At 43.6% G+C, this 24,035-nt stretch overlaps 2 protein-coding genes across 5 annotated transcripts; one reads left to right on the top strand and one right to left on the bottom strand.

Moving 5' to 3' along the window:
- The first annotated feature begins 122 nt into the window (after positions 1-122).
- On the top strand, positions 123-12,242 carry IKBKB (inhibitor of nuclear factor kappa B kinase subunit beta). 2 transcript variants are annotated; one of them, XM_068662123.1, is made up of 21 exons: positions 123-300; positions 385-479; positions 1,071-1,188; positions 1,980-2,049; positions 3,744-3,832; positions 4,321-4,410; positions 4,642-4,766; positions 5,094-5,201; positions 5,501-5,630; positions 6,036-6,230; positions 6,463-6,571; positions 6,937-7,060; positions 7,314-7,465; positions 7,569-7,630; positions 8,627-8,736; positions 8,997-9,046; positions 9,599-9,698; positions 9,871-10,018; positions 10,204-10,331; positions 11,034-11,124; positions 11,713-12,242. In XM_068662123.1, the coding sequence occupies exons 1-21, from the start codon at positions 196-198 to the stop codon at positions 11,779-11,781; spliced, it is 2,268 nt and encodes a 755-aa protein (XP_068518224.1). In that variant the 5' UTR covers positions 123-195; the 3' UTR covers positions 11,782-12,242. The 2 variants fall into 2 exon arrangements, with proteins under 2 accessions (XP_068518224.1, XP_068518225.1); XM_068662124.1 differs by lacking the exon at positions 385-479 and having other exon boundaries at positions 158-300.
- Positions 12,243-12,886: 644 nt separating this feature from the next.
- VDAC3 (voltage dependent anion channel 3) lies at positions 12,887-23,306 on the bottom strand. 3 transcript variants are annotated; one of them, XM_068662136.1, is made up of 9 exons: positions 23,235-23,306; positions 20,778-20,849; positions 20,427-20,476; positions 18,414-18,566; positions 17,245-17,297; positions 15,606-15,833; positions 14,597-14,747; positions 13,634-13,691; positions 12,887-13,380 (listed from the first exon to the last, which is right to left on the bottom strand). In XM_068662136.1, the coding sequence occupies exons 2-9, from the start codon at positions 20,842-20,844 to the stop codon at positions 13,289-13,291; spliced, it is 852 nt and encodes a 283-aa protein (XP_068518237.1). In that variant the 5' UTR covers positions 20,845-20,849; positions 23,235-23,306; the 3' UTR covers positions 12,887-13,288. The 3 variants fall into 3 exon arrangements, with proteins under 3 accessions (XP_068518237.1, XP_068518234.1, XP_068518235.1); XM_068662133.1 differs by lacking the exon at positions 23,235-23,306 and adding an exon at positions 22,184-22,298; XM_068662134.1 differs by lacking the exons at positions 13,634-13,691; positions 23,235-23,306 and adding an exon at positions 22,184-22,303.
- Between the last annotated feature and the right edge of the window lie 729 nt (positions 23,307-24,035).

Below are 24,035 nucleotides of genomic sequence, written 5' to 3'. Positions count from 1 at the left end.
AAGCAAGCGGCGACCGGGAGCCCTCCGGGAGCCCCGCGGAGCTCGGCCGGGACCCGGGGCGTGAGGCGCAGCCGAGGGCTGGCGGCGGGGCGGGGCGGGGCGCGCGCGGCTCCTTTAAGGGCGGGCTCGCGCCGCCCGGGCCGGAGCCGGAGCCGGAAGCGGCCGCGCCGGCAGCCTGGGCGCCGCGGCCCCGCCATGAGCCGGCCGCCGGCCCTGCAGGCGCAGACCTGCGGCCCCTGGGAGATGAAGGAGCGCCTGGGCACCGGCGGCTTCGGCAACGTCATTCGGTGGCACAACAAGGTAGGCGCCGGGCGCCCCTCCCCTCCCCCCCACGGCCCGACCCGGCCCGGCCCGCGCTGAGCCGGGCCCGCGCTGTCCCCGCAGGAGAGCGGCGAGCAGCTGGCCATCAAGCAGTGCCGCCAGGAGCTGAGCCCGCGCAACCGCGAGCGCTGGGCGCTGGAGATCCAGATCATGAAGAGGTGAGGCGGCGGCGCGGGGGGCCCGGCTCGGCCCGGCGGGGTGCGGCCTGGCGCCGCCGGGCTGGGGCTGGGCGGGCGGGGCCGGCTCTCGAGTCCCGGCGCGGGGGGGGGTTCCGGCGTTCCTCGGACTCGGGGGCTTCCTCCTGCGGCCGTCCCGACGCCGTCTTCGGTGCTGCGCTGCCGCCGCTCCGCGGAGCACAGCGCTCCTGCTCTGCCTCGGGGCTGGGCCGCTCGCGTGGGGCGGCACGGCTCCGGCTCGGGGCTCGTCCGGGGAATGGCAGCAGCCGGTGTCGGACGGCTCGGATCAGCAGGGTGTCGTCCTGTAGCTTCCAAGCAGATCTCCCGTGTGTTTCCGTTGAGAGAAAGCACTGCTTGCACGCGGGAAGCAAGGAGTTGGGATGAGTCTCCGGGTCCACGAAGGATGGATGAATTGTAGAGCAGTAAAATCCAGTATTTCAGATTCTCGAGGGATTCGTATCCCTGTAGGACTTCACGTGGTGACTGCGAATATGTGAGACTGCGTAGCTCTTGCAGAAAGTGTTTGCCTTGGTTCTGGTGATCACCCGTACTTGTCTCACTTCCATTCCTCAGGCTGAACCATCCCAACGTGGTGGCTGCCCGTGATGTTCCCGAGGGAATGCAGAAGCTTGCACCCAATGACCTGCCATTGCTGGCTATGGAGTACTGCCAAGGCGGAGACCTCCGCAAGGTGAGGTCACTGGCATGGTGATGGTGACAGTGGAAAAAGCATGAATCAGCTTCTTGGCAGGATGGAGCCTAGGGGTTTCTCTTCAGAACCAACCCTGTAAAAATGTATTTTCACATCTTGAAGCTTCCTAATTGTTAATATGGCACCAACAAGGTCTGACAGATTGGTCCTTGATAAAGTTCTGCTTCTGAAAACTTCAATGCTTTCTGAAACTTTCTGCGTTTCTTTGGCTGCAAAGGACAGTGCAAGGATTTTGCATGTAGAGGATGAGGGTACGCATGAGGGATGTGCTACAGGATGTGAGTATGGCCAGGACCATCAAAGGGCCGGGCCTTCCTGTGGGTAGTATCCTTCTTGACAGTGATAAACCCCTTTCTGTCATAGATGGAGGAAAAAAAAAAAGAAAATAAGACCCATGTTTTAATTCTAATCTTACTGTTTTTCTAACCTTTGCTATAATGTGCCCATAGATGAAACCCAGAACTTATATCTGACTTCAGAGCTGATGTAGCCAGGCCCAGGGGAAATGGCTATGTAGGACACAGCAAGTAGAAGGAAGAGGGCGGCCATTATGCTGACTTTTTCCACCCACTCTTTCTTATCTCACGGATATGCTAAGGCCTAAAGCTGTAATTATTACTACCAGAGGTCCCAGTTCCACGAAGTTCTGTGCCCGTAGAAAATATCATTGCTGTTTCGGGAGCTTCTTGCGTTCGTGAGAGCTTGTGGGACTGAGATCCTTCCTCAGGATACAGGATGGAGAGACTATATTCTGTGTTGTTTTCTTTCAGTACCTGAATCAGCTGGAGAATTGCTGTGGCCTGCGGGAGGAAGCGATTCTCATCTTGTTATCTGATATTGGTAAGTGGTAGCTGATTTTCAGTAGTCTGAACCCCGGAAGTCCCTTCAAGGGGGGCACTTCAAAGGGGTCACTACTGCAGCAGTGACCTGTTGAACTCTTATGTTAGATAAGACCCCTTAAGCAGTATAGTTGTTGCCTGTTTTGCTTTGCCAATTCTCCTTTTAAGAGAGCCAGCCTTTTGTTTTTGTTCTGTCAGTCTCCACTCAGCTCAACAGCCAATGACCAGCACTTTAGTGTTTGTTATAAGTGGGTTTCCATTAGCATTTGGGCAAACACTATGTGGAATTTTAGACAAAAAAGAATAATAAAAAGATGACTGCAAAGGTTACTGAGAGCTGTCTAGAGATTTTAGGGACTGAGATTTTTGTTTAGACTACACCAAGATCTTATTGAGTCAAAGCTGAGGCAAAACTGGATAGATGATCGGGGTTTGTAGAGAAGTTATTGAAAACTGCTTTTGGGGCAGGTGCATGATTAGAAGGTGAGCTTGTGGCAAGAGAAGAAACGTGCATTTGTCATTACTTCTACTGTGGATACGACTGTTAGGCAGAATCTCCCATCCTTTGTGTTCACAAAGCATTTGTACTCTGCTGTCTGATCATTTCACTTCTGAACAACCAGGAAATGATACAGAGGGCTGACTGGAGACAATGCTGGATCGTGTTTAGAGTGAAGCTTGTGTTCCTATGCCTGTTTGTGCTAAGGAAGAGGGACAGATCTAAATCTCCACTTGTACAACCTGAACTGTAGTTGATCAGAAGTGTTTCCAACAGTCGATATAACTTGTTTTACAGATCCCTTACAGTGCAAGCATAGTTGGTCTTTCTAGGGTTACTGACCTTTAGAAGAATATTATATTATTGATTACTCCTGAAAGTCTAGCTGAATCATTTCATGCTGAACAGGAGAGCTCAGTCTGGGAATGCAGTCAGAAGGGACACTAAGTCTTGGAGATCAAAAAGTGAGTCCCTTTGGCACAAGTTTTAGTCACAGCTGAAAAGCCCTCTGGAACTGTAAATATTACTAAGTTTTTGTTTTTTCTAGCAACGTGCTTTTTTTATTCTGAAAAAATGAAATATCTTAAAGTATTACTTCGAGCAAGTACAAAGAAATAGAGGGCATTTTTTCTCACTTTGTATTCTTAAGATGAGATATATTTTTTTTTTGGTCTTCCTAGTATAGATGGAATTCGTCAACCTGCTAGTTGTGATGTCACATTGGTCCTGAGCAGGACATAAACATAAATTTTTGAGGAGTTTTGAAGGTGAAGTGGGGAGAAGAATGCTTTGTGGACAGGATAGGACAGAAAGTGTTGGGCAGAGCACCTTTTGGATCCTAGGTTAAGACTGTTGAAGATACAGACACTCTTCTAGTGACTAGATATATTTTACTTCTGCACAGCTTTTATTATGTTTTTTAACCTTCAGTACGTGGGAAGGGAGAGACTTGAAGAGAAGTGAATCTACTTTAACTTCAAAAATGTATCTGCCAAGAGAACAAATCTGTGTCCAGAAGAGTTTGATGTCAAGCTTTCCTCTTGAACATGGCATTTCATTGTTCAGTCAATTATCTTGTTGATTGTGCAAGATTTGACTCAAAAGCAATGCTTACATCACATAGAAGTGAAAGTTTACTGAGCTCATGCTAGATAGTGTTAGTTGCATTCTTAAAAGTGGTTCTTTCTGTGTCTCAGCGTCTGCTCTCAGGTACCTTCATGAGAACAGGATCATCCACAGAGACTTGAAACCAGAGAACATTGTGCTGCAGCAAGGAGAGCAAAGGGTAAGCAGGAACCTGGTGTCTCAGCCTGCACAGACAATGTAAAGTAAGAGGAAGATGTGGATGTGCTTGCTGCAGTTAAAGTGGTCACTCTGCAAGAGTGACATAGGGTAACAGCTGGCTCAGATCTGTGTGTCAGTTGAGCAGTATTTTGTGCGTGGCTGAGTTAGACTTCTCCTCTTAACACCTGGCAGTATGACATTCAGCTACTAAGGAAAGAACCTGACCTTAGCTATTGGGTAAAGATCTGAATTACAAGTAATGTTTCCAGCTATGTCCATATAAAGCCAACGACAATTTTACATACCTTTTGGTTTTAGGAATCTACAGGAGCTTCCCATTTTTACTTTCATCTTTTCACTGGCACCTTTCCTGCATACCTTTGAAGAGCTGAACCTTTTTTTCTTTCTCTGCTGTGTGGTGTACTTTAAAAACGAACAAACAAACAAAAACTTTACTCTAGTGTCCTTATTCTCTGTTTTGTGTTTCAGTTAATACACAAAATCATTGACCTTGGTTATGCTAAGGAGTTGGATCAGGGCAGCCTATGCACATCCTTTGTTGGGACACTGCAGTACTTGGTAAGGAAGGAATTCAGCTAGAAGATCAGCTCCCACTTTGTTGTGGGACAGAGTTAACAGTGTAATCTGGCTTGGGGCTGGGATGAAGTAGTTGTTCTGGCATGGGGTGCATTTGGGGTGCAGAGCTTTCAGCATGGTCTTTAATGTAAAAGAAGTGTTAATGAGCTCTTAAGGGGTGGGGAGAGCTGAGAGATGGGTGGCTTTGTCTTATACTTGTGTAAACTGCCTCAGGCTCCAGAACTGCTGGAACAGCAGAAGTATACGGTGACAGTGGATTACTGGAGCTTTGGCACACTGGCCTTTGAGTGCATCACAGGCTTCAGACCATTCCTGCCCAACTGGCAGCCAGTGCAATGGTGAGTGACCTGGGGCCAGGTGATAAGAAGAGTGCATGCAGTGCCACTGTCCTGTCTGTGGGAAGCAGAGGTGTGGTCCCTTGATTCTTAGGGTAGTATCCCCATGTTCCTTGCCCTTATGGAGAATGGCTCCCTTTACTGGAGTTTGAATAACTTGAGCAAGTTCAGCATTCCTTTAATTTCTCTCTGGGATCAGGACTGACTTCTGTGTGGGAGGTAGAAGAAACCAAAGCAGTATCTGTCAAGAGTTACTGTAAGAGAATATTAACATGTATGCTGGGAAAGGCAAGTGATGATTTCACCATTGTACTTGCTTGAATTCATTAGGCATACAAAAGTGCGACAGAAGAGTGAGCTGGATATTGTTGTTTCAGAAGACTTATCTGGAGAAGTCAGATTTTCTAGCAGTTTACCCTGCCCAAATAATCTTAACAGGTAAGGACTAGGAATCCGTTGTGCCATGCCAAGATGAGCTATTTATTCTGTGAATGGACCAGCTTTGTATTATATGCCTTATGTCAGCGAATAAGTTCAGTACATCACTCAGTGCTTGTGTCCATTGTCAGACTGACATTGTGTAGATGAGTCTCTGTTTCTGCCTTCTAAATAGCACGTTTGTGATTTAAAAAAAAAAAAAAAAAGAACTATTTCAGTCCTTCTGCAGAGACCAGTCAATATGGTGACTGCAAATGTACTTCGTCTCCTCTGATCCCATTCATGTTTCGGTCCTTCAGTGTTTTGGCTGCGAGACTGGAGAAATGGCTGCAACTCATGTTAATGTGGCACCCGCGGCAGAGAGGTACAGATCCTGTGTATGGACCCAATGGGTGTTTCAAAGCTCTGGATGACATCTTGAATTTGAAGGTGAGCGATGGACCTGGCTTACCTTGAAAAGTTTTCCAGAGATCAGTTGCTGCTAGCCCATGACAGAAGAGTGCTAAGTCATAGGGGGAGGAGCAACACAGAATCTTATTTAGCTGTCTCCTGACAGCTAATGGCACGTGCTTTCCTCTTGCTTATTGGAGGATGAATGCTCCTTGAGCTTGTTGGGAGTAGAAAATAGCTTCTGTTATGTGCTTGGTTCCGTATTCTGGTGCTGTAGCTGCATAATTACCATGTGACCTCTCTTCCAGCTGATGAGTGACTTCTTGAGCTGTGCATGTGCTTTGAAACAGTTTATCAGGATTTGGTGTCTTGGTCCTGGGATCTCTGCTCAAACATGACCTATGTATCTTCAGCCCTTCTCATGTCACATTATTCCTCTTGTAGTTGCTGCATGTTTTGAACATGGTTACGGGAACGGTGCACACCTACCCTGTGACGGAGGAGGACACTCTGCAGACCGTGAAAGCCAGGATTGAGTCAGATACTGGAATCCCAGAACAGGACCAGGAGCTCCTGCAAGAGGCTGGACTTGCATTGTTTTCTCAGAAGCTGGCCACTAAGCATATAGCTGATAGCAAGGTGAGCATGAATGTTCCCCTTCCTTGCTTTTCACTGACTCAGCAAGCACTGATGTTGCTTTGGGGGTGCAGCACTCCCTGCTGTTTTAGCAGGCTTTTGTCACAGCAACCACTTGACAGCACCCTGTTTCCTTTGGTGAGCAGTCCTTGGGTGAGGAGAAGCATTCCATTCCCAGTGCTACTGAGACTTGCTGTTTCTTAGAGAACTCAGTTGGGTCTTCTGTTTTCTGCAGGTGAATGATGCTGCAGATGCAGATCTCCTCTTCCTCTTCGATAACCAGAAAGTTACCTATGAAGCTCAGGTTGCCTTGCGACCGCATCCAGAAAGTGTTGACTGCATCCGTAAGGACTTTCTCTAGTATGAATGTGAGAGGTTGTCCACACTGAGATGGCTACCTTTGTTCTGTGGTCTGTGTCGTGTGCAAAGAGTAGAGAGAGCTTTTGTATCTTGGGACTGGAGAAGCACTGAAACAGCCTGTCATAGCATTAGTTCAGTTCCTCAGAATAACTGAGGAAAGGAAGGATTTGAGATACTGGGGAAGCTGCATACGGGATAGCCAGCTGTAGACTTTGCAAGGGGTAGGGTCTGGGCTACATATTGTTCAAAGAAGTGATGTTTGAGTATGTTTTATGTGATAGCACTGCTTTTAAGCTTTATGCTAATACATACGTTTCCCTTTTCTGCCCCCTCTCCCCTCTGTTTCCAGTTCAGGATCCAAAGAAGATACTGCACTTTTTCCAGTTGCGGAAAGTGTGGGGTCAGATCTGGCATACAATCCGGATGCTGAAAGAGGATTGCAACCGTCTGCAGCAGGGGCAGCGAGCAGCCATGTATGGTGGTAGTCTCTCTAGAATACTTACCTATGTTTTTGCTCCTTGGTAAAAGGGAACGGAATGGGACAGTGATAGACCAGGGAAGCCCAAGAGCAGACCTGTTAACAGTTAGAGGACACAACTCTCAGCTTTTCACTGACACACATGCTTCTGTGCCTGGTGCTACACTCTACAGTATCTGCTTTTGATATAAGTGTAGGTCTGTGTTTACAGTTCAGGAGGATGATAGGACCTTTTCTTGTCCACACAGGATGAATCTGTTGCGGTATAATAGTACTCTTTCGAAGATGAAGAATTCTATGGCCTCCCTTTCCCAGCAGCTGAAAGCAAAACTGGACTTCTTTAAAACAAGCATCCAGATTGATCTGGAGAAGTATAAAGAGCAGATTGAATTTGGAATTAGTGAGTATAGCATCTGGCAAAGAGAGGTCTCTTCCGCCTTTCACCATATCGTAACTTTCCCTGTATGAATCTGAGAAAAGCAATTGCTCTTTTTTTCCTTTAGCTTCTGAGAAGCTGCTGTTTGCCTGGAAAGAGATGGAGCAAGCTGTGGAACTTTGTGGACGAGTACGTATCTGAATCTTAATTATTTATCCTGAGGAAAAAATAAACATTCTTTTCCTTCCTTTGTCTTCCCTTAGAGACTTACTGTGTCTGAGATGATTCCATACATCACAGTGCTTTGGTTTGGGTTACATCATTTCTTTCCCTTACCAGTGTTTGTACACTTGGGGAGTGTGAGAGGAGATCTTGGTTGTGCTCCCATGTCTGGCTAATGAATCCTGTAGGCAGGAGAGTTGCAGCAGGATAGCTGAAAAGAGGAAGTCTGGAGTAGTAGGTTAAACTGATTGGGAAAGCAAATGATTAGATGGATGAACACAAGACTTTAAAAGGCAAGCATCAGTCTTTTTGAAAAGGCAGCAATTTCCCATTATCAGTGCACGCTGTGCACCTGCTTCCAGTAACATTAAAGCTTTTGACACGAGAGTGTAACCCTGTAAGTATGGCCAAGGGTCATCTGTCCCAGATGAGGAGTGAAAGGTGACTAGTCAGCATCTTACTCTGTGCCAACACTTGGTCTTCTTCTAGATGGTGGATTCAGAGTGACAGAAGTCTGACAAGTGGCAGCTTCTGCCTCTGCATGTGAAAAAGTTTAGGTGGAAAGCACAACTTGGGATACCAAGTACTGGATGTGGCTGTGCACTGTGGGAGGAGGGGAAACACTATGATGGGTAGGATGAGAGAGATCTGGAGCAGCAAAGCAGCAGGAAGCATGACAGCCTGTGAACCAGCAGCACATTTGTTATGAAGTATGACCTTTCAATGGCTCTTCATCACAGATCAAATTTTTCATCAAAAAAATCTTAGAAAGTGCTTTATACCAGAGCACAAAGCTAATTTATTTCCTTGATGTAAAGTCCCTCATGTTCTCATTTGTCTTTGTGGTTGTTGTTAGCATCTTGCTGGCATGTTCAGAAATGTGAATGAAAGGAATAGTCAGTGAGTGGTAGCCATCTCTTAGTATAAGTCTGCCCCTCTGCTTATGTTCTGCCCTGCTTTCAGGAGGATGATGTGGATCAGCTAGTGAAGAAAATGATGGCTCTGCAGACAGACATTGTGGACCTTCAGAGAAGCCCATTAGGTCGTAAACAAGGAGGAATACTGGAGGATTTGTGAGTTGAACTATCTTGAATTTCAGATTTAAGAGTGTTGCTAGCTAAATTTAGCTCCTATTTCACTGGAGGACAACAAAACTGTTATCTCCTCAGCCCAAATTATGAGGGACTTGCAGGACTTTGACACTAGAAAAAAAAAATTTTGACTCCTTCCCTGTTGATCTAAAATAATGTATGAAAGATTTGAGTTCTTGAGTTACTTGTTCATAATTTAGGTTCTAGAGAAATTCTTTGTGTTCTGTGTCTTTTTCTTCTAGAGAAGAACAAGCCAGAGAGCTGTACCGGAGACTGAGAGAAAAGCCAAGAGGTAAATGACGCTTTAGGTCAAGGTCAGCTTGCTTTGTGTGGGTAGTTACTTTGGAGGTGCTGTAATCTGCATTGAGAAAACTTTCTCTACATTCTAGGCCTGCCTTTATGCTAGCTGTATGTGCACTCTTCTGGACTTGGCTTTTTTGGAAAGGAGAGTTAGGGAATCAATTTTAAACCAGGCCGGCCTTGCTTTCTTGATGCCTTCTGAATGCCTTTTCTTGAAAGTCTTCTGAACACTTCTCAGAGCAAGCTGTTACTGCAAGTGTATGCTGGTGCTTCTATTTCTCTGTGGGAAGCATGAAAGACAACTGTTCCTTTGAGCAATTATACAGCCCCAAGGCAGTAAACCCACTCTCTCAACTCTGCTTTCCAATTCTCATCTATTTGAAGAAGGTGGCTAAAACACAGTGCGTTTCATTCCTCTCAAACATGCATGCCCTGAACTTCTGGGATGTTTCAGGATGGAAGAAGTGGTGGAAACAAACCATTAAAAAGCTTCTTGCTCTGTCTTAAAAGCTTACTTTTCTGTGTAATACTCTGACTATTCCAGATCAGAGGACAAGTGGTGACAGCCAAGAAATAGTACGACTGCTTCTACAGGCAATCCAGACCTTTGAAAAAAAAGTCCGTGTCATTTATGCTCAACTCAGGTGAGCTTTGTAGACTAAGCTTTTATTGGCAGTTGAGAGACAACATTTTCAGCAAGAGGTTCTGTTCTAGAGGTTTAAAAAACAAAGTGTTACAGGGGATAAGAAACTTCAGAAAAACTTCCCTACCGCAGTTGCCAATGTGTAATCTTTTTTTTTTTTTTTTTTTTTAAAGTAAAACTGTTGTTTGCAAGCAGAAGGCACTGGAATTGTTCCCCAGAGTGGAGAAAGTGATGAATCTGATGAATGAAGATGAGGAAACAGTTGTTAGGCTTCAGGAGAAACGACAGAAAGAACTGTGGAACTTATTGAAAATTGCTTGTGTAAGTAAAATTAAAACTCCAGTTCAACTGTACCCAGATAACTGAAATAATTAATAGTAAGCTTAGTATGTCCTGTAGTAATTTTTTTCTACTGATTTGAATTAGGATTGAGGCCAATTTCTAGGCTCTCTCGCATTCCTGGTTGGTGGAAATGATCGCAGTCTGAATCTGCTGTTTTCTTTCAGAGTAAAGTACGTGGTCCAGTTACGGGCAGTCCAGAGAGCATAAACACATCGCGTTTTAGTAGCCCTGGCCAGCTGCTGCTGCAGGTCCCTTCTGGAACCTACAATTTATCAGAATCTGTCAGGAAAAGGTGAGGGGATGGCTGGAGTTCTGTTGATGCTAATGCCAGCACTGTGAAGCCAGATGTCCTGCTTTGAGAAATGATACATTCTTACATTCTATACTTCGCATTCAACTTCTGGTGTCAAGAGTCCTATCTATAATAGCTGGATAATCTAGGTCTTGTCAATATTCCTGATGAACAACTGGAAGTAATGTGTTGCTATACACACCACATGTGTGCCTCAATAATACGGGGTTTGTTTTATCTGGAGGGGTTGGGCTTATTTGAAGTGCATTGGCTGCAGGAACTTCTGGTGCATTATGGAAGGAATGGTAGCTGGTCTATGTCATCCAGGAGAGACTGTTACACTAACCACTTGTAGTTCTGGCTTGCTGAAAGGAACTGGATCACCATTTGGAATGAGACCTCGGCTAGTTTACTTGTATGTTGCTTCATGCTTTAGTTTATAGGATGGTCTGCAACTTTTTCTGTAGTGACAGTGACTTCACGTAAGAACCTAATTCCAACTTGAACATGCTTCCTTCTCCCTCATCCCAGTAAATCTGAGGATGCTACTGACTTTCCCTGTTGCACTATGAGCTTATAAACTGTTAACGCTCCTCTGTGCTGTGCAGCATACCTGCCAACCATAGTTGCTCAAGAGGTGCTGCCCCTACCTTTAAACAAGACTTCCGTAGAAAATAATAGTTTAACAATCCTCTCTTTCAGTGAGGAGCTACTGCTGGAATCACAAAAACTCTCTAGCCAACTAGAAAATGTGATGCATGACACAATGAAGGATCAGGAGCAGAGCTTTATGGTAACATACTTAATATTCTTTTACAAGTGGATTGGGGATGCTTATTACTTCAAACTTCTGCTTGTGTACCTTTGCCTACAAATAAGTAATAGGGTTAGTGGAAATCTATTTTCTCTTGTGAACAAGAAAAGAATATGAGTTGTGTGAGATGAAACCACCCGCTCTCCTACTTGAACTGCTGCCACATTCCCTGCTTCTTGAAAGTGAGAGCCATGTCTTTGGGACTGACTTTGGCGCTTTACAGTTTGGCACAGAGCTATTGACACTTCCCTTCCTTTGAAGGGCAGATGGGGAGGGGAGAGAGCTTGGCTGTTTTACAGAGGTACTATAAAACTGCACTTTTGCAGTTGGGATGGGCCTGTGGTGGCAATATATTGGTGTGCAGGGATGCTTGTTTACTGAAGTAGAATACTGACAAGCAAGTAAAATATTGAAGAAAATAGATTGTGCGTAGTGTTTTCTAAGAAATCACATGGTTCATCATGAAACTATATTGACTAACTTGTTTACAGTGATTTTTTTTAAATCTTTGCAATCTCAGGTGCAAGCTAGTGTTGAACTCTGCATTTCTAACTGTTTATACTTTAGGCTCTAGATTGGAGCTGGCTGCAGCTTCAGGTAGAAGAAAGAAACAGTCCAGAACAAACCCAGATGTAAAATCACTTCAACTGCGTCTGAAGCCATGCTGCTTGAGGAAGCCAACTGTAATAAGCTGCTGCCTCTGAAAAGGGAAGTTAAAATGCCTCCTCCTACTTCTGAGAGACACATGGCATAGCTTATAGTATCCACATCTCAGATGCTTTTTTTTCATGAAGATAGAGTAGGAAACGTGTTCTAACTGCTTGGAAAGAGTTCTTAATCATGCCTTAAAGACAGTAGCTATTTTTACTCTCTGCCTTAAGCACCACATGTGGTGGTTTTGCTAGCTTTCAGGCTTTCTGATGAACACTGGACAACACCTGCAGTCAGTTTGCACCATCAATGGTAGATGTCACTTTCCTAATATACCTGAACTGTGAACTAATTTTCTTAACTTTGCTGATTTGCACTTTTTTGTAGTGTAATGGTTATCTGATACGTGTTTCCTCTATGGGAACAAAATTATCTAAAACTGTGAACTTTTGGTTTGTTCTTTTTGATACCTTCAATGAAAAAGCTGCTTTCTAAGGTGTGAGAGGTAAGGATGTTATCCTAGACAGCACAGAGAAGCAAAGTGTTAGTGTATATGTTGTTGGGGAAAAATACTTCTCCATGTCTAAGGGATAGGAAGGAGCACCTCTCCTAGGAGTAAAGGCTGAGAGGGCTGGCACTTTTTAGCATAGAAAATAGATAGGTCAGGGGGAACTCTCAATGTATAAAAATACCTGAAGGGAAGATGTAACAAAGATGGAGCTAGGCTTTTTTTTCAGTGGTGCCCAGTGCCAGGTCAAGAGGGCAGTGCGCACAAACTGGAATACCGAAGCTTCCCTCTAAACATCAAGAAGAACTTCTTTACTGTGCAGGTGATGAACCACTGAAACTGGTTGCCGAAAGAGATTTTGGAGTTTTGTTCCTTGGAGATCTTCAAGAGCAACTTTAGGTAGCCGTGCTTGAGCAGGGCACTTGGACCAAGTAAGCTCCAGAGGTCTCTTCCAACCTCAACCACCCTCTAATTTTATATATAGTTTAGTAAAACTTTAACCATACTTAACAGATAATCTGCAGAGTATCCACCAAAAAGAAAAGCCCCACTGCATAGATAACAGCTTATCTGAACCAATGCTATGTTCCAACTGTGACATTTATTTCATTTCTGATGTAAAACCAAATGTTACGCTGTAGCACACAGATTACCTTTCGTAAAAGGGTGTGAAAGGTAGGACATGCAGGATGCAATACAATAATGGGGAGAGGTGGGATGTTCTCCTTTTAGGAGCCCATTTAGAATATGATAAGCAAGTGAAAACATGGGGCACAAACATCACAACTCCCATGCATGCCTTCAAGTATCTTCTTTGGAGGTGCTTGCACTCGCTGGACTTCAAGGGTGGGTTAAAAGCATTCTTTGGAAGAGTAGAAAGTTCACACGGCTGGAGATTTCAGAGTAATGTTAAGGCCAAAACACACTGGGTATGCTTTTCCTTCTTCTTCCAGAGCACCATTTGTTGTTTTACTTAAAACTGCATTAAGCTTCTAACTCAAATCCCAGCCCAACTTTGTGACCTCCAGCACTGAAATTCTTGCCATCAATCAAGCCTGAGAGAGTCAACTTTATACCTAGAAAAGCAAGGAAGGAGAGTCTTCATACAATAATGTCCCAGTATAACACCTTCTCACCAAGTACCTGAGTCTGAGTCTTAGTGATGTGTCTTCTTTGCTATAGGAGCTTATGTGCATACACAGCCTTTACTTCTATATTACCTGTGTAAGATTTCTATTTTTTTTTCCTCCTATTCTGTTGTAGAGATGATAGTAAAATAACCCACAACGTAGTAACCAGTAGGATTTGCTACTAGTTGGGCTTACATACCAGGTCGAAGGGTGTGAGCATAACCGATTCCAATCAGGCTGGCATTATTCACTTTAGCCTACAGGAAAAAAAAAATCACTGCCATGCACAAATACTCAAAAAGTTGCTCTAGTGCCCTGTTCGTTCTTTCAGCTACTTGTAGATTGATCTCTAGCTGTGGTGTATTCTAGTCTTTTCCCCTTCAAGTTTCCAGTATACCCAATTTTCACTATGTTCCTCCACTTTACCTTCAACCTGGAACAGGCACAAGAAATAGGTCCCATCTTATCTTCAGATTGTGGTATACTACACCTATATCAAGTCCCACCCTATTTTTTCTAAGGAATGAGCAAAAAAATTATGTGTATGCAAACTTATCTTTTACTAAGTTTTGAGCTGTTTACAATAGCATTTCCTATTTTTAATTCTGGCTGAATTATCCTGGAACTAATTCTTGTTTTAAGGCTTAACAAATGCTTGCTACCTAAGTGCTTAGTGTTGCTATGTATGCAGCTACTTTCATTCATGTTGCTTTTTGCCCCTAACATTTCTGCAAGACTTGGTAAGTGTCAGTAAGGGCACTTAGCTCATAACCTTGACTGACTTTCAAGAGCTACATAACTCAGTGTTAGGAGAGGGCTGTAAGCTCAAATGAACTGTCATCTTACTGCAGTAGTTTTGTCTAATTCTTACCCAATCCACAATGTAGAAAAATATTTCATTCTCATATTACCTTTTCAAAACACATTTTGCATAGGCTTCAGGCACAATAGACAGACTAACAACTATTTCAGCACAGATGAAACATCTTTTTTAAAGATGTTTCACACATATGACTTGTAGTCCTTGTTGTGGTTTAAACCACAACAGTTTGCTATCTCCCATACTTTCTCAGTAACTATTTGGAACAACTATTTTACATCACTATTTTTTAGCATTTATTGGAGCTTGAAATACTTGTTCCTTTAAAAAAAAAAATCTTACCACAATGGAAGTCTTCTCATCCAGTTGGTACTTAGCAGCAATACCAAATCGTGTGTTGTTACTGCCAGCAGTCCATGCAAGATTGACTGATGTCTCAACCTTATTATTAACTTTCTGATAAATAGACCCACCAAACTCAGTGCCATCATTCCTGTTTGTAAGAGATGCAAGTGTCAGTAAATAGCAACCCTTGAGATTATCCCTTCCTTTCCCATCATCATTTGATCATTATCTCAAAATGAACCAAGGTGTCCAGTGGACCCATGGTCATAGAATTCCTAGCTGGAGCTCACAGCTGTTCTGATGTTTACCCATAACAAGGGTATTGTTTGCTTAACTGACCACAGCTGACCAGTAGCCAAGACACAATGTTTGAGATTCTGACAGAAAACAAACTTTACTTGTCTTAAGGAGAAAAGCCTCTGATAATGTATAAAGGGACAAACCTAGAAGGAGATTTAAGGCAGTTATGGGAATGATGAGACTGAAAACAAAGTTATTGCATGGCAGTTGTTTAAATATAAAAAGTTCAAAGACTCTCAAAGCATCTGAATGCAAAGGCTAGAGCTACACTAAGGTGACAGCTGGAAACAAGAATTATGCAACACACACCTCTCTCCTCAACCCTGGGCATTTCTGAGCCAGAAACTCTCTCTTTGGTGAGGGAAAGGGTAAGATAGCTTAACTGAAGACTCTTATCTATTGCCAAAATAGAAGTTGAAGTTTACCACTTTTAATTCCAAACTAATGGTGTGAAGTGCCTTTATGCCATTATCTTGTGTACACAAAACCAAGATGACCCTGAAACACAGTCTCAACAGACAACAAAAAGTTGAGACGTTGCCTCTGCTTTAATTGTACTGAAGATGAAAACATGGTGTGAATTATTTTTGAACTAAATCAGCATCCTCCCTCCTTCCTACCACATTTTACCTAGCTCAGTTAATTCTCACTATTAATCTAGCTTGGATCTTCTGATAATTTTCTCTAGGCTCGGATTAATACTTACACATTAGTGTGCAGCTGGAAGTCTCCTGCCTTATATCCCAAGGCAAAGTTGTTTTGCGAAAGCTTAGATTTTGCCGTATCAAAAGCCATCTGATAGCCAGCAAGCCAGCCTTCATAGCCCAGCACTGCCCAGCCATAGATGGTTGGTCCAGAGAGATCAATGTCTATATTGCAGCCTAGATTTAGATATTCTCTTTTGTAGGAGGTCTTCAACTTTCCACTCTTCTTCCTGCAGAGAAACATTTAATTTTATCCCTTGTGGTTTATATTATAGGTAGTTTTAATCCTGTATGTATGTCCTTTAGGGCCAGTGCATTAAATGACTGTAATGCCTACTCAAAACTTAAAATCACCACAACTGCTGAAGAGCACATGGGATGAGGGTAACACTGATGTTACATGTGTTTGGTGGTGCTACTTCCAACATTTTCAACGTCCTTAAAATCCTTGAGAAGTTATAAAGGCATCAATCTTTTTGCTTATTACTCAAAACATATCAGGTTTCAAATTCTGTTCACCGCAAATAGTTGCAATATGTTATGGCACCATCAATTTCTTTCAGCAGCATCTGCGACATCCCACAGTGATAGCTGCTCTTTTTGTCCTTTAATGATTTTTTTGGCTGCTCAGTTCTCTCCACTGTTCCTTTGTGTGCACTGCCTACTCTCCTTCCTCCTTCACTGCTGGATACCACACTCCCTTACTGAGAAGGAATTTTCCTCATCCCCCATGTATCATCCATTTAGTCTGTCTTCCAAAGAAGCCTGTTCCTCTCTCACCAATGTGTCTTTCTGCTCCTTTTGCTACTGATTCAAAGTTAACTGCAACAGAATTTTATCACCTCCATCATCCTCTCCCCAGCCTCCTTTATCTTTGAAGATACAGCAGGACACCGTGCTGTCCATCACTCATACCCAGGCCTGGAGGCTACTTTTTAACTCTTTTTCTAATTGCTTATATCCAAGTAGTATCGAAAACTCTGATTTTTCTTCTGTTATGCTGTTCTCAACGATAAAGAAATACCAGTAATTATTTACAAAGCAGTCTCAAGCTTGATGTTTATCCAGACATACATACCCCATATACACATCTTCTTTGCTCTGTCAACCAAAAAAGAAATAAATAATTTTAAAAAGAAAAAAAAAAGTGCTATTCCACCGCCTATCATAATACACAGGCTGTTCTACTTCCACAGGCTTCAAGGAGAAAAAAACAAAAAAGAAAAAGCTTTGCTTTTTGTTCCTAAGGCACTGGGTTGACAGCAATTGAACCATGAACACCATGAGAAAGATGGTACAAATTAAGCAGTCCCTTTAAGACCTAGCTATTCAAGGAGCGAGTTACAGGAATACAATACCTCCTCTAAAACAATAAATTTGCAGTGGCCAAAAAGCCAGAGTCATTTCTAGCAGAGCTTATTCTGCTCATTGCCTTCAAAATACTCTATAGTACCTGCAGAACAAAGTTCTTGATTTTTCATTTTTTTAAACCATGAGTTCCTTCCTGTTGCAATATTTGAATGTGACCAGTCAGTAATGGTAAGTTTTGAGCATTTACACAATGTACAGTATAAGCATTTCTAATGAGAAGTTAAGGGCAATTCTAGGACTCCTTAGATAAAGGTGACTGAAAATACTTACCCTGTGTTTGGTACAAATACAGTGTCAAGAGCCACCTTCAGTCCTTCAGCCAACTGTAAAGAAAAACAGAGAAGTCTGCTCACAACTCTGCTAAAACATGGCTTGTTTTATTACATTACTATGGTGCTACTTCAGGTCTAAAGAGAAGGCATGACATGAACAGAAAGTCTCCCACACATTTTTACAAAGAGATCTGTAGGTGCTGTATGATAAAGGATTAAAATTGGGAATTTCTTCCTACAATGAGGCACCATTAACAGCACACACTTTACAGATTTGTTATTATGGGAATATTTCAAACCTAGTATTGACAAGAAAAATGAGAAACTGTTAAAGAAAACTCTTCAGTTTTACTTATTTATTCCCTATAGAGCCAATAATCCATGCTGGAGCTTAAGAATCCCTGTCAGAACCTATGCATGTTCTGAGACACAGTACTACTTCACTGGCCAAACCATGTACTGGGCACAGCTGTTCCACCTCATTTTGAGTTGAATGTGTTAAAGCACTGGTAAAATTGCAAAACCTTAACTATAAAAAGGGATGGACACATATAGTGGAGAGCACCCCAAAACTTTTATTACCTTTGGAAATTTTACCTTAGTTCATAGGCAGTTGTGAAAAGCAGAAAGCTATCGACTTTGAAAAGGAGTTTCGTATTTTGAGAGTGTTGTATAACAGCAACCCTTTGCTTAACCAGCACCAAGTTGCAAATTTTCTCTTCAACCTTCAGCCGAAGCCTTAAGTCTCAAGGCAGCCAAACTTACAGCCTTATGTATTATGGCATTTAAAACAGAGAATCCTCTCCGGTTTTCTTTCATGACTGTAGCAGTGACAGCTCTACATAGCTAAAATTGATTTAAAAAAAAAAAAAACAACAAAAAAACACCCTTGTGTTTAGAGTGGATAATAGTGATATTCATTCAACCAGCTAATTTGGCATGCTGGCATCTGCAATAACTGTATCTTTGTATCGCTATGTAGCAGTGCTTGGGTGTGGTTATGCTTGCACTCCCTGCACTAAAATTCATGATGCTGTCTCTCAGTCTGTGCATTTTCAGTACTCCGGGGAGTTTTGTGTAACTTTCATTCCTCAGTGTTTTCTGCTCAACTCAGTATTTTCTCACACCAACTGCGGAAACATTTTCAGAGTATCAGCTTCCTCTTACCTGATCCTCCATGGAAACTTCTGTTCCCAATGTGTTGTCCGTGTTCCACTTCTGGAGGAATGTAAGCCCATAGTCTTTGATCTTGTATTTTGTCTCTAGACTACCTGAAGCCTTGCCTGTGTCTGTGTTAGAAGAGCCAGTTGCTGTAAATTCCTGCCAAGAGGACAATATGAGTATCAGCACTCCTAAGTACTTTACCTTTTTCCACTTGTCAAATGCTAACGCAAACACTCGCTACCCTTAGATCTTAAAAACAGAACACTCAAAATCATCATCCTCTTCCCTATCCACACCCAAAACTATTCTTTTTGCATCTCATCATTTCTGGCATCTCTGTTCTGGATATTTGTTATCAAGATGTGCTGATAGAGCCCTGGAGCTTGCTTAGGTTGGAAAAAGACTTGTTACACTAAGAACTGTCATCAAAAGCAAACAAAAACATTTCAATATCAATCAGAGATCCTGTTAGTACTCAAGTACTAGATTTAGATTTCACATTTCATGCCCAGCCTTTCTTCCATCCCCTAAACCATATATTGCTGCTGAATGCTCATTACAAACACTAATGAGCACAAAACTTTTAGCAATAGACAACTGTACCAATACCATATCTGTCTTTTACAGGTAGATATTTTTTTAATCTCTCTCTCTTTATTTTCCTCACGCTGTTTTTATGGTGCTCTTATTTTGAATTGTTGGAACAGAGATTGCAAATGGCTTTATGTACATGTATCATACAGGAGATTAAGCACTATGGACACAAGCCAAACTTCATGATGTAAATGAAAATATGATGCAGAACAACCAGACGATATCCCCCACAGAAAACCTCACCAGAGAAAGCAAAAAGAAGCCAACATGACAAAACAGTCACTGTCCTTACCAGCTGGTTAAGCATCCAAAATGAAAGTTGCATGGAGAAGGAAAAACCCATTTTAGAACTTAATAGAGTTGCGCATGTTCCGTCAAAAGATAGTGTAGTTAACAATTACCATATTATTGAGAATCAAAACTTCATGGCAGGAAAAGTACGCACATTCTTTGATGTCAGTAATTGACAGCTGTCGTAATACAAACACTGTGGAGTTCCTTGACCTTTGTGTGCCGGGTGCACGATAGAAGTAATCCATCAAAAACTCAACTGAGACAGCACGCAGTAATACAAAAGGAATGACTTATGCAATTTGCATGATAAGAATGCAAGAGAAGGGATCTAAAGCAAATATGGTTATGAGGCTGAAAAGCAGGACAGGCCTATCAACCAGGATAGCAGTAAGTGCTAGCGCTCAAGAAATTGAGTGTCCTTGTAAGAATAAGCTTATCTAATATAAATTGCATATGCCTTTGTTTAAAGACCGAAATTAAGAAATCCATTCTTAGTTTTTCCATTCTTGGTTTTGCCAGCTTTCCTGTGAAGTCACAAGGGAGGTCCATTTTTCCACCACTAAAATGGGGATCACCACATTTTCTAATTACCTTAAGTGCTATAAATCTTAATTAACACCTACAAAATGCTCTGAAATTCTACACAAAGCATGTCAGGAGGACTATTTAGTTTTAATTAATTAATTAGGTCCTGCATTATAAGCGTAGTGGAGATGTGTGAAAATGAAGTTAAGGCAAACTGTGGTTCCTTTTTATCCCTTGGCCTTTTGGATGAAAAGCCTGTGAACTAAAAATCTTATAAAAACCAACAGCAGAGAATCTCAACTGCATTCATAAACAGAAGTGAGACCTATAATAGTGAAGAAAAACTGCGTGCATGCACGTTGCAATGCAAACTGGAAGGAAAACCATACATCCTGAACAAGGTATGTGAAAATTCTTGCACACCAGAGGAAAAGGAGTACCACTACACAAGTTCCACAAATGGTTATTGGAAACAGCTCAGTTGGCTAACAATTTTAAATTGAGAAACAAAAGAAAGAAGCAACACCTGCTATCAAGTTATTACCATTTTAGGAATTTGTCCTCCCCTCCATATTGGTGATGTTGAAAGCTCCCAGTACTTACCACCCCACTGGAAGACTTGGTCTTCAACTCTAACTTGACCATTCCAAATCCTGAAAATAGAAGAGTACAGAGAATCTGTTTCACCACAATATACAAGCAAGGTTTATTTGCTACACACCCAGCAAGTCTGGCACATAGGGAACACTGGCCTGAAATAGCCTATTTTCATATTTCACCAGTTGTTCATCTTAGTGATGATAGATTGAAGGAATTCTGGTGATTCGAGGTGGTCCATCCTTCTGCTGGATTCCTACCATGAGGTATTTAATGGCTTTCTCAAATAGTAGTGTTTTTATTGTAGACACCCAAGACAAAATATGAAATTACTATCAAACCTGTCATTTTACTTACCATAGCCCTTATTGAATACATCCCTGGCAGACTTTCCCAAGTCACTGTATGATGGTGGGACAGCCATGGGATCTGAAACACAGTGGAAGCTGTAAGAATCCTAGGTTTAACAGCATAAAATCTAAACTATATTCAAAGCATGTATAGACATCTATGACTAAGTACCCTATGCGTGCTTCACTGATAAGAAACTGCAAGGCCTTCGAAGAATGTTCATGAAAGTCATGCTTGTGTCATTGCTGCTTTGTCAGAAACCAATCTGCTCCTAATCATTCGGAGCAGCGTTACATTCAACTACATACCGAGACTTCACATTCTGCTATTATGTTGCAAAAAGAGCTCACATGAGCATTTATCACCATTCCAATAATATGCAAAATTGCTTTCATGACAGGACCCTTTCTGAAAGGGGCTCCAAGCAGCGAAGCCATGTCAGCACTGAACAATCCCAAAGGAAAAGATAACTGACTTCCATATAAACTTGTAAATTCTTAGGAAGTTTTCCAGAGATTTGGAAAATACATAAAGATCTCATTACACTGTCCAGTAGCTTCCAGTATTTCTGCGCTGTGTGTACAAAACAGCAACAACTACACCTTCTAATACAGATAGCTGCTACAACTAATATGGACTACAAAACTGAAAAGGACAGATGTGACGCTACACCGTACATTGGTTAATCCACGTTAAAAAAGCAGAAACGCTCTTCCTGTCAGAAAAATTCATCTTTCCCTTCTAGAATAAGTTTACTTAACTGTAGAGGTACACCTGCTCCAGAAAAGAAAGGCCATCAAAAATGATGCTTTTGATTAATTTTAATGCTAACCCTTTGCCATTTACTTTTTTGCGCAGCTGATCAAATTGCTGACGTTGTTCCCTGCAACACCCAATACGAGAAAACCCCTACCCTGCATTTGTTACTTGTACCATACCAAAAGACTAATGAAAAACAAATAAAATAATAACTCAAGCAAAAAAAACAAAAAATCATAACGTCACTCCCACCAATTTACTTTTTTTTCCCCTTCCCCACATCGCAATCCTGATGTTAATATTCTATTTCGTAGTGTTCTGTTTTCTACTCATGCTTTTAGCAAAAATCTAACAAGTATTTTTTTGACTTTTATATAACTAGAAACCTTTATATAACCAGAAATCTATTTCCTTAACAGCTTCTGACTTTGCTTTCTAAAAACACAGGTAATCAAAATCCAAATAGTTTTGCAAAATACTCAGGCTCTGTCACAAACGCAACAGTATCCATATTAAGCAATTAAGTCCTGTTTTCAGATAGCGAGCCCCTTCCTGAAATGAAGCTGTCATGCAATTTGCATCCCACGGTGAAAAAATGCTCTACGTTCAATGACTTAATATCTAACCTGCACTACATATCTATCAATATGTACCCGTGGGTCTAGAGGATATAAAACAGCCGGACATGACCGCAGGTTCCTTATCTGAAGATCAGGTCATAAGATAGGCACTTCTCAAATTTACTACATAAAAAGGCCTTTTAACCTGTCAAACACGGAGAGGAAAAATTAAAATCAGTGAGTTGTTAAACTGATGAAAAACAATCAATATAGACTTTTACAACAATAGAGTTTTAATACATACAATGGTTTTGGCAACCTAGCTATGGAGCAGAGCATATATTTCTGATAAAACATGTTTTTTTCCACACAAACCTCTCAATTCAGAAGTTTCAACTTTTTTTTTTTGTGTGTGTGTGTGTGCATGTGTTCTTTTTTTAAATAGGTTCGCCAGAAATAAGCCTCACTACTTATTGTAAACGCCTTCTTTTTAAACAGTATCTTCTTAATATCATACTTGGGCTTGCTTTCCAACACGGAAATCATGACAACAACCACAGGGAGAAAACACTGAGGAATAACAGGCTAGGGCGAGCGATCGTTAACGCTGCCATCTTTAGCTACAGCAAGCAGTAGTCAACAACCGCACGTCAGCTGCGAAAATAAAACGCCGAATTGGCGATGCGAGGGAACGCGCAGAGAACGCCCGCACTCGGGTACGGCGCAGACACCGCCAACCCTCCCCGGCCAAGCGCCCGCAGCCGGGCCCCGCGGCAGCGGCCCCGCCCTCGGGGCAGCGGAGCGGAGCGGAACGCGCGGGCCTTCGCAACGGCGCCATTCGCCGCTTCCAGGCCCGGACGCCGGGGCCCCGGCGGGACCCCGACCACCCGCAGGGAGGGCCCGGCCCGGCCCGGCCCGGCCCGCTCCGCGCCACGGGGCCGCCACCACAGAGCCGCCCCCTCCGGCCAGCGCGACGCCCCCCCCAAGGGCACGGCGGCGCCGGCCAGAGCGAGCCGCCGAGCGCGCTCCCGGCTTCCCCCCTGGGGCCCTCGCCCCGGCGCGGGCCGGGAGACGCCACCGGGCCCCGCCGGGCCGGTTCCGCGAAGCCCGGTAGAGCCGCGCCGCACCCGGGCCCCGCCGCTACCTGCCGGCCGCTCCGCTCCGGGACAGCTCTCGGTCGCCCCGAGCCCGCATGCGCAGCGCCGCCCCGCCGCGCCACCGCCCCTGAGGGCCGCCGGGGTGCCGCGCGCGGGGCTGGGGGCGCGCGGCCGAGGGGGAGCGGGCGCGCGCGGCGGCCGCCGCAGGGGGGCGGGGCTTTCGCCGCTGCTCTCGGCGGGTCCCGGGGCGAGGGGAGGCGGCGGGGGCCGGCGCCGCGTTCGGCCGGCTCAAGGTGCGCGCGGGGCCGGGAGGAGGCCGCGGAGGGGCCCGCTGCGAGCGTGCCCGCGTGGCGCTGCTGGCCCCTTCTGCCCCCCTCCTCGTTCCCGGCCGTTTCGAGCTGCTCGTGCTACGCGCAGACAGAAACTGGAGCTCCTCGGCCGTAGCAAGGCGCAGCGGCACGCCGAGGTCAGCAGCCCCGAGCCCGATAAAAGACGTCGCAAGCGGGAGAAGAGTGAACTCGGCCCAAACCTGCAGCCAGCGCTGAGGAAGCGCAGCTGCAAGTCTTTGTCTACCTGGTGGTATGAGCACACCCACTTTGACAGACTCTCTTTAACACACTCGAGGCTTGCAGCAACTGCCTCCAGTGATTGCCTGCTATTGTGCAGTCCAGTGCTGAGGAAGGAAAGAAGTGTAAGGAACTAAAAGCAATGCAGAATAAGGAATAATAACTTGATGGGAAGGAAAATTATTTCTGATACCCAAAGGGGGCCTACAGGAAAGCTGTGGAGGGACTCTTCATCAAAGAGCATAGCAGTAAATTTTAAACTGAAAGAAGGGAGATTTAATA

This window comes from Anas acuta, chromosome 27 (genome assembly GCF_963932015.1).
Source record: "Anas acuta chromosome 27, bAnaAcu1.1, whole genome shotgun sequence".
NCBI lineage: Eukaryota > Metazoa > Chordata > Aves > Anseriformes > Anatidae > Anas > Anas acuta.
Note: the sequence above shows the minus strand (reverse complement) of the source record. Positions and strands in the feature narration are given on the sequence as shown.

Excerpts from the sequence above, each read along its gene's own strand:
- IKBKB (XM_068662123.1), top strand. The coding sequence starts at position 196 with ATGAGCCGGCCGCCGGCCCTGCAGGCGCAGACCTGCGGCCCCTGGGAG. Across the intron at positions 4,411-4,641 it reads TTGGGACACTGCAGTACTTG|GCTCCAGAACTGCTGGAACA; the intron begins GTAAGGAAGGAA and ends AAACTGCCTCAG. Across the intron at positions 7,061-7,313 it reads CAGGGGCAGCGAGCAGCCAT|GATGAATCTGTTGCGGTATA; the intron begins GTATGGTGGTAG and ends TTGTCCACACAG.
- VDAC3 (XM_068662133.1), bottom strand. The coding sequence starts at position 22,217 with ATGTCCGGCTGTTTTATATCCTCTAGACCCACGG. Across the intron at positions 20,477-20,777 it reads TGTATTCAATAAGGGCTATG|GATTTGGAATGGTCAAGTTA; the intron begins GTAAGTAAAATG and ends TTCTATTTTCAG. Across the intron at positions 13,692-14,596 it reads ATGAGAAGACTTCCATTGTG|GCTAAAGTGAATAATGCCAG; the intron begins GTAAGATTTTTT and ends TTTTTCCTGTAG.